Source organism: Helobdella robusta (genome assembly GCF_000326865.2).
Source record: "Helobdella robusta unplaced genomic scaffold HELROscaffold_18, whole genome shotgun sequence".
NCBI classification, from domain to species: Eukaryota; Metazoa; Annelida; class Clitellata; order Rhynchobdellida; family Glossiphoniidae; genus Helobdella; species Helobdella robusta.
Window position 1 is genome coordinate 395,948 of NW_008703981.1, and position 9,994 is coordinate 405,941.

A 9,994-nucleotide genomic window follows, 5' to 3' on the forward strand; every position below is an offset into this window, starting at 1 on the left:
ACGTGAATTTTGCATCTATTTTTTTTACATAAAACGGTATTTTTTCAGTGCAAAACTGAGTTTTACTGACTTGTATTAACAATACTGCTCACAACGGGAAGTCATAGCTCCCTCCGGTCCCTCTAGATCCACTCTGAGTGTATTTATCAACTGTAAAACAACAGGTTTGTATGTGGACGAACATACTTTGAGTTAAGATTGTTTGAATTTTGTTGGTGTTGTTGATGGTATTGCTAGTAGTGATTTTGTTGGTGTTGTTGAAGTTGTTGGTGTTGTCGATGTTGTTGTTGTTGATGCTACGGATCTTGTTCTCTTTGCTGACGTGTTATGTTGAAATTGTTATTGCCTTTTTGATTATTATTATTATTATAGTTAATGTCTTCTGTTGTTTTTTTAACTTTTTGATTTTTTGTGAATGTAACATGATTTGAGGTTATAACGTTGTAGTAGACAACGAAATGTAAAACCAATGCAGGATGAGAGCATCAACCTTTTACATTCATTAATATTTCCTTTACTGTGAAAAATATGACACTTGAAGTCAATTTCAAAGGACAATTGCCCAATCGCACTTATAATAAACAGTTTTAAAGTTTTACAGTTTTACTAAATAAAACGGAATGATTATGTATAAGAACATTTTTGCCAGCTAAACTACTTATGTTTGCAATTTGTGTATTTATATAGCGCCAATTATAATTGCTTCTCATCAGCCCTCTCCTCGTATGAAGCATGTTGAAAGCAAAGCCATCCTCGGTGGAGATCACTAGGAGTTACAAAATAGGCATGTCTTTAGACGTTATCTAAACCCAGCTAATGATAACCCGGATAAACGATAGGTAGGTTGTTCCAAAAAATAGCAAATGCAAAATCTCATTCTGCTGTTTTCAGATTCCGAACATACAGCGTGCTTGAATCAGCAGATCTTAGACGATATATATATATATATTCGAATTTTCTAACGGTTGATTGTAAAACATTTTTACGCGTTTTCATTATCGGAGGACTTAACACGATCTGTCAAACATTTAAACATACACAGGCACACACTCACACAGACACACACACACCACATATATTCCACAGGACATACAATCACATGGACCGAAGCACGCACATACACACGTACGCACATGTACCACTACAAGGACAAACATGCTTTTAATAGAACATGAATAAAAAGCCCACACTTACGTCTAGGTTTTATTAAACACAAAACAGCTCCTAACTTTGCAGTCATTGCATAGTAAATGTCAAAAACCATAATCAAAAGTAATTGGGTTTTTCAAAATTTAGTAACAAACATGAAAGTCTATTTTGATTGGCTTGCATCATAAGGCCTGATAATAATGTTCTGTAAAATAAAGACTGAAATAATGACGACTTTATCAGGGGTAACAATCAAAAAAAGTATTAAATACTAAATAATATTTTTGTTAACAAACATAGGAAAGATAGTATTTATACAAAAAATAAAAATGTCTTGCTTTGCTCGAACTGAGTGAATCTGAATAATAAAATGCTTTTTCGATTTTTTCATTGAAATTCGTCTGCTCATTCGCATTGGAAAATGTTTCTTCAACTCCGATCAGCGATCCAATGTATAAGACCTGATCCTCGCACTGATCAAACGTTCCCCTTATTAAGTCATCATTAAGAATTTCGAGATTTTCGAAATTTAAAACTGCAGAAATATTAAAAAACTTCAAAGGTGGCGTTTTTTTTGTTTGGATGAGGAAAGGAAGATTGTTAAAACATTTTCCGGCCATTCCATCATTCCTCACTGAAAAAATTTTTTTAGAAGTTTGCCGGAAAGTTTCGTTGGCACACTGTTCAGCCGGACTCATTCAAATGTTGGATGGCACCAGAGGACTGTACAGAAAACTACTCTCCCGGTAAGATCCGGCGAATTGGTTGTCGAATTCTGTTACCTTCAGCCAGCTGTTTAGAGAACACTTTTCTGTGGGTCTTGATTTATTACAGTGGAACCTTTCATTGCATGATTTAATAAAATGTGCTTATAGTTAAAATGTTTCAGTAAAAAATGTTTTAAACACATTTTACAATATAATCGTCTCAGGCAAATTTTCAAATTAATTTCAAAGACAAAAAAATAAATTATTAACTTTGAAACCATAATAAAAATGTGGTCACATTTCTTGGGTCACTTTAGTTTTGACCTCACGCAACATTTAAAAAACTACGGTAACATCAGAAAAAATTATGAGATCAAAAACATAGATACCTCGGTAGAATCAACGTCCGATTTAGAATTTGTGCTATGGCCAGTGCTGTTTTGAGAGCTTTCTCTTCTTTCACGTAAACACAAGAATAGCTTTGTTTTAAGACAGGGTTGTCATAGATCAAATATTTTCTGTTCTTATCCGAATAATATCCCTCTTTATCGACCAACCACATGTTTTTCTCTTTGAATCGCAAAATCTTGGCCTCCTTGCTGATGATCCAATTGTTTTGGACCACCACACATTTTGGGCAGTTGTCCGAACCATCCTTTTGGGGGAAATTTCCATCCATTAACCCATCAGTGCCCAAATCACAACCACGCTACCAAAAAGTATCAAATTTTTCAGTTAGGTAGCTATACCTAATATGAGACCCTAGCACAAGTATTTTTTTGGATTTTATTATTTGTAACACGCCACGTGTTCCCAAATGGGAACAATGGGCACATCAACTACCATGTTCCCATTTGGGAACATCTTTTTTTTAACATAGAAATAAATATAGCAGACTTTTAATTATATGGAAAAAATGTAAAACGCAAAGAAAAATGATTTTTTTTAATCAAATGAATTTGTGAAAAAATATAGTTTAGTCAAATTTTATTAGTCATTTATTAAAACTGTTAAATTTATTGTTTTTCGTGATAATCTTTTTCACAGTGAAGATGCAATGGAACATTGCACTTGTTACATTGAAGACGTGCATTTTTTTTGCATTGTCGACATCTGGATTGCTTCCCAGATGGAACCAAATGATGACCCGTCATATCGAATCTTACATCAGGAATAGGTTGGCTATAAGGTCCTGTCATCATCTGTGCTGGTTCTTGCAGTTGCATGATTGTACGCACAATATATCTCCTGAAATCTAGATGATCAAAAGTTCCTCCCACTTCAACATGAAGTCGCCAGGCTGCTACGACAGCCATGTTTATTCCATTTATGAACAATGGCCACCACCATTTCTTGGACCTCAACATTGGTCGATAGGAAGCCATAAATCTGTCAAGCAAATCGACTCCTCCCATGTGTGTGTTGTACCTTTTAATGAGTGCTGGTTGAGGTACATCTACAGAGGCTTTCTTGGTGCTGCTCCATCTCCGAGCTTTGCCAAGTGGAAGAATTTTATCATAATTTGATGCAACTATGACACATTGATTATCATTCCACTTGACCGCGATTACGTTTTTGTCACAACATGCATCATAAAATCTTCTGTCTTTCTTTCTCATTGTTTTTGAATCCATCAATGGACACTTTGTCAAACGATTTTCTTTTACTGTCCCTGTTGCTTTTATATTTTTTTCTTTCAGTGAGCTGAGCAAAGAGTAGTTGGTGAAAAAATTGTCAAAGAAAACTTCATGATCAGCAGGATTTTCAAGGCAATCTAACAGTGACATGACTACACGATGACCTAGTCCATGACTTTCATCATTTGTTGTCTGTGGTTCTTTGCCACAGTACACCTGTACATTGAATGGATATCCACTGGATGATGCTAATACCCAAAGTTTATACCCAAAACGAATGGGTTTTCCTCGTAGAAACATTTTTGCTGAGTGATGTCCAAAATAGGGTACCATTTCTTCATCAATACTAAGAAATTTATTGAAAACACCAAATTGTTGGAAACGAGTATTCAATGCAGAAATGAAAGAACGAACTTTAAATAATTTGTCTCCTTGAACAATCTTGTCATTATCTGCCAAATGAATATATCTTTTAATTTCTAGGAATCGTGATCGAGACATCTGTTCTGCCACAAATGTAATTCTTATATCTTCATCCCTATTCCAGTACATTCTTTCCCGAGGCAATGTATGATATCCAGTCAGTAAAAGTATTCCAACAAATTTGTCCAAATCTAGGTGATTAAATTCAAATTTATTATTGTTTTTTTGTCCAGCATATTTGACTGTCTCATTCACTATCATATCCCTCAACTCATTGTCATAATAAAGTTTGAAAAGATGATATGGTGATTTGGAACATAATTCTGGATATTTTGATCTTATTTTTTCTGGTGTTCCTGTTGATGATTTTCCAGTGAAATTTATTTTTTTGGTCCATTTTGGTTCTGGCTTCTTACATTTTTTATCTTTTTTTTGTAATCCAACATCATTACGTGCGTCTGCTTGTTCTAAAAGAACACCAACTCTTCCAGGAACTTCATTTGGCATGTTTGATGGCAGCAAATCGTCATCATCTATCATCTCTTCATCTGAAATGCTGTCTACCTTCGTAGGAGGAAGCAACACTACATCAACTGGAGTCTGTGAATCCGTAATTGCATCTGTTGCGTCAGCTAAACGCTCAGATTCTTCAAAATCCATATTTTCATCTGCCATAATGTTAGCAAGAACTTCTTCAGTACGAAATCTCTTCTCAGACATACTTAAATTGTAAACAATTTAAAATAAAAATTATTAAATATATCACTATAATATCATGAGAAACTAAATTGAGCACATGAGGTACTACGTTCCCATTTGGGATCATAGTACCTTATGTGCCCAATGTTCCCAATTGGGAACGTCAACACATATATCTCATTTAAAAAATAAGTTTAAGATAAACCTCTAATTTCATAATTTTAAAATATTAAGAAGTAATTGTGAATAAGTAAAAAATAGTTTAATTTAAATAAAACATAATACTTACTTGGAAATAAAATCAGAAAACAGACTAAAAACTTTTTTTAAAAATACAAAATTTTTAAAATGGCTACCAAAGCATGCGATGACAATACAAAAGACCACGTGACTGTATTGCATAGATATACTATTAATAAATATAGATTGGCCAAAACATGTAAAGTTTGTGCAAATATAAAATTTATGTAGCGCTAAATATACACGTTCCCAAATGGGATCATTGGGCGCTAATGAGTTAATGTAAGCACTTGAACTAAAATGTAAATACTAAATAGCCTTCAGTTATGCACACACACACTCACAACACAGGCACTCGCCAGTTAAATTTTTCAGTAAATTCAAACATTAAACTTCCAAATTTACATATTTTTATACATGCACAAGCACATACATGCCTCTTAGCTTATATTCAACGAAATCCAGTCACACATGAAAACATGTTCAGCAGACACACGGATGTTGAGTGTGTGTGTGTGTGTGTGCGTGTGTGTGCGTGGGTGTGTGTGTGTGGGGGTGTGTGTGTGTTTGGGTGGGTGGGTGTGGATGTGTGCGAACGTGAGACAGAAAGAGACAGAGAGCAATTATAATATTTACATTAAAAAATTGTTCTTATAAATATTTCAATTTTCAAGATATGTTAATCGCTTAATTATAGAATATTATATTCAAATTACGTAAACTTACTTACATTAACGATGTTTGACTACTAAGCAAACATTTGATCACCGGATCTGTGAGATTTTTCAAACTCCTTTTATTAGTGCTTCAACGAAAATGTTTTTTCCTGTCTGCCTCTGCATATACACCTTCATACCAAAAATTGTTTGTACAATTTTCCCTCCTTGATAGTTTTGTATGTTTGTATATGCAAATTTTTGCGTGTGTACGTGTATTAATATACATAATACTTAATGTAGATACCCGTATTTTTGAATATGCGGAGACTGAATAAGGCTATGTCTTCTGGCAAGTAATTGTTATGAAGTTGAATGTGCGTATGTATAAAGGCATCATCATCGTCGACATCATCATTAAAATCATCATCAATATCATCAATTCGCCGGATCGTACCGCAAGAGTAGTTACCTCTACAGCCCTCTGGTACCCTCCAACATACGAGCGAATGAGCCTGTCTAGTGAGTGTCTCAACCAAATTACTTCGAAAACCTCAGGGATTGAGCTGTTAATTATGTTTTTATAAAGTTTTTGTAGTTTTCATTCGACTGAGCAATTTATTTAAAGCATCTTAACACAAGTTGACTACAACTTTTGGTTATTATTTGAACGATGAAAAACTCGTAATGCTTTATTTCGTGTATAGATTCGTCAACTTTTGTAATAACTATTTGTGATATTATCTTAAAGTGCGTGCAATTTATTGTTTAATTAACATTTTAATTAACTGATTAGCTTGATAATTAACTATATAACTAATTATTTAATTAATTACAACCACATCTGCATGATGTATCGCTTAATATATACACACCTCAACGACCAACATTCATCAGTCACGTTATTGCTAATGGTCTTGTTGTGTTTATTTTAATTTTTTTAATTAAAATTTCCTGAAGACAATAAAAATAATTGAAAGACTTTAAAGGTCTACGGCGTTGGAATAGGTTTGTAGAAAATTGTACAAAGATTACAATAGATGTATACACACTCTCACACACACATACACACAACACACATACACACAAACATTAAAATTCTGAAAAATTATTGCAAAACTGCTAAATTACCACAATCGTAAATATAAACTGTAAAATTTATTGACAAAACTAATGAAAAAAAATATATATGAAATATAAATATATGACAATATGAAACGCCAAAGAAGCTACCACAGGGGCGCCACACAAACCTTTGAACTGTAAAGACAGTCTGCAAAACAGAAATTTTTAATTTGTAGTCAACTTCCGCTTTTAAATTTTTTTCACGTCTTTCTTTCTCTCTCCCTTTTTTTCTCTCTTTTTTTTTTATTTTTTTCTCTCTGCCTTTCTCTCTCTCTCTTTCTGCCTCTCTTTCTCTTTCTGCCTCTCTCTCTCTCTCTCTCTCTCTCTCTCTCTCTCTCTGCTTATCTCTCTCTCTCTCTCTTATTCTCATTTTTTTTCTCTATTATCTCTCTCTCTCTCTCTTTCTCTCTTTTTCTTTCTCTATTTATATATATTTATATCTCGTCTTTTTTCTCTAATTGAGTCACTTGTATCTGTTAAGTTGTACCTGTGATTTTGTGGTACTTCTATAGTAAGACTGGTGTAACATAAAAAATTTGTTTTTTGAAACTCTTCCTTATTGTACCGGTTGTAATGGCATGTGTTTTCCTGTTTTAACGTTTTGTGCATCTTCAGACTAAAATAGCAAAAAATATATTTTATATTTAATTTGTGTCGTAAAGCAAAGGAAATTGCTGTTGTTGGACAAACTAATAAAAATAACATGATGGTCAATCATTTTTTGACTTGCTAGCCAACTGGACGCATGGTTCTTCAACCAGTCGGAGTTGTTTTGAGTCAGTTTTATTAAAAATTTTAGCTGGCGGCCGTTTCGGTTATTGCCATCGTTGAAGTCTGTTTGTGTGACATGTTGAGATTCTTCTCCTCCTCCTCCTCCTTCTTCTTCTTCTTCTTCTTCTTCTTCTTCTTCTTCTTCTTTTTTTCTTCTTCTACTTCTACTTCTTCGTCTTCTTCCTCTTTTTCTTTTTTTTTTCTTCTTCCTCATCTTCTTTTTCTTCATCTTCTTTTTCTTCTTCTTTTTCTTCTTCTTCTTTTTTTTCTTCTTCTTTTTCTGTATATTAACAGTCAAACATTTCATCTTTTACAATGAACTTAGATGTAAAACCATGCATTGTAAAAGTACTTATGTGCGGTTTTGGCCTTTGTTGAGATCCTCTTGAAAAGCGGGTCAATTAGATGTTCTTGAAAATGTTTATTTCCTTAATGTATGATATTAGGATTATTTGTTTACATTTTTAAAAATTGAGCGTATGTAAATTATCTGGAATTTGATATTTTTCTCTGTTTTCATTTTATGTGTTGAATTGTTAGTTTTGCATTTACACTTCTCACAAGTTTTATTAAAAGAACTCTTAAACACCAAATGGAAAGTTAGGTTCATTCATTCATTCATTCTTTCATTCACTCATTTATGCATTCATTCATTCATGCATTGATAGATATATGACAATTATATAAATTAATTATATTCTTTGTTTTCTTATATGTCTGTGTTAGCTTATGTGATTGTGTGTGTGTGCGCGCCCGTGTGTGTTTAAGTACATGCATGTGTGCACATATTCATGCGTACATATAGCGGTATTTAGTAATATATTTTAAATATGAGCACACACAGACACACGTTAATATACAGAGAATTGCCTAAATTCTAGTCCGTCCGCTTATATTTCTATCATTACATTGTGTAATTCTTGTAACATGTTAATGTATGTGTCATAATTTGTTACTATCGATTGCATTTTTAGTTATTTCTCATCTCCGTTTATATGTGAATATGCTAATTAGTTTTTATATACGTATGCGTGTGTGTGTATGTGTATGTAAAATTAGGAAGAAGACCAAATTCTAAACATTAGAGGGTCCGCCGACGGTCCGGCGTTTGTGGGTTTATGGGTTGAATTTTTAATTGAAGGGTTGGCTTATGAACTTATGGGTGCTGAGCCGTCGGTGGATTTTTTGATTTTTTGAGCAAATATATGTATGTGTATATATATTTATTATTATCAATAATTTATTACTACCGATTGAATTTTTAGTTATTTTTTCGTCTTTGTTCATTTCTGAATATGCTAATTAGTTTATAAAATTGGTGAGTTTGTGTTTAATTCGCTAAAATACAATATTTCTTATCGTCGTAAATAACATGATAACTAAGTCGCGTAAGTCATCAATTTAATTCGTCGCCACTATACATTCGTTTAACGATGATCGAGTTTGATAGCGAGCATCATATCAGTGATCCGCTAGTTCCCTGTTCCTATGTGGATACGGTATTCATCGCAACATCAAGATAGAGAACAAGAACTATCTACATAATAATACAATTTACAAAGAATACCATCCACATAATAGTATGTATGTATATGTGTGTGTATGTGTATATCTATTATTATAAATAATTTGTTACTACCCATTGCATTTTTAGTTACTTTCGGTTGATACTGTTATTTTTAGTAAAGGCACTGTTACAAATATTTATTTACTTTTTTGTGCTTTTTCAAATAAATTAATATATATACATATATATATATATATATATATATATATATATATATTTGTGTGTGTGTGTGTGTGTGCGCGCGCGCGTGTATATATGTATATATGTAAATATATGTATATATTTGATTTCTGGTTCACAGACGTCGCCTTTATAAAAATGAACTCTCATAAGTTCGAATATTTTTTGGTTTAAATTATTTTTATTTTTCAACAGTAGTTTATAACTGATTTGACGTTACTGCTCGTTCGTCTGGAGGGGTTAGTCATGTCATGTAAATTGATATTTCTTTGTTATGTTACACGTTTGATTAATTTTTGAGGACATTTAATTTTCGCATTCATAGATATTTATTACTTTTTTTATTTAGTAAAATTAAAATATTATTACAAATACTGAAATTAATGTCGAATTGAATTTTTAGTTACCTTAGACGTGATTGTGCAAGTGTTTGCCAGTTTCGTGTGTATGTGTGAGTGAGTGCGTGTGTGTTTATGCGTGTGTGTTTATGCGTGTGTGTTTATGCGTGCGTGTTTATGCGTGCGTGTTTATGCGTGTGTGTTTATGCGTGTGTGTTTATGCGTGTGTGTTTATGCGTGTGTGTTTATGCGTGTGTGTTACGTTTGTTTTTCAAATCATCTGGTATGTATAAGATATTAACATAAAACTTCGCATTAAACCTGTTGTAAGGTTAACCAAGGAGTCTTGGTCAACTATTTCTGTCCTAGATTAAATTGTAGACTGGCTGTTTGTGGGTTTGTTCAATTTCATGGGTTTTCTCGCTTACTACATACTCGCACGCACGCACGCACGCACGCACATGTGTTTATTTCTGATTATATTTCTATATTTTCAATAAAT

At 33.0% G+C, this 9,994-nt stretch overlaps 2 protein-coding genes across 2 annotated transcripts; both read right to left on the reverse strand.

Annotated features, from left to right (window-relative positions):
- Positions 1-88: 88 nt before the first annotated feature.
- HELRODRAFT_170429 (hypothetical protein) lies at positions 89-4,636 on the reverse strand (the record flags this gene model as incomplete). Its single annotated transcript, XM_009016258.1, has 5 exons — positions 89-150; positions 1,499-1,703; positions 1,866-1,989; positions 2,246-2,511; positions 4,172-4,636. 5 exons carry the CDS (start codon positions 4,634-4,636, stop codon positions 89-91), a joined length of 1,122 nt encoding a protein of 373 aa, XP_009014506.1.
- Positions 4,637-5,789: 1,153 nt separating this feature from the next.
- On the reverse strand, positions 5,790-7,714 carry HELRODRAFT_170430 (hypothetical protein; the record flags this gene model as incomplete). Its single annotated transcript, XM_009016259.1, has 2 exons — positions 5,790-5,860; positions 7,375-7,714. The coding sequence occupies 2 exons, from the start codon at positions 7,712-7,714 to the stop codon at positions 5,790-5,792; spliced, it is 411 nt and encodes a 136-aa protein (XP_009014507.1).
- Positions 7,715-9,994: the final 2,280 nt, after the last annotated feature.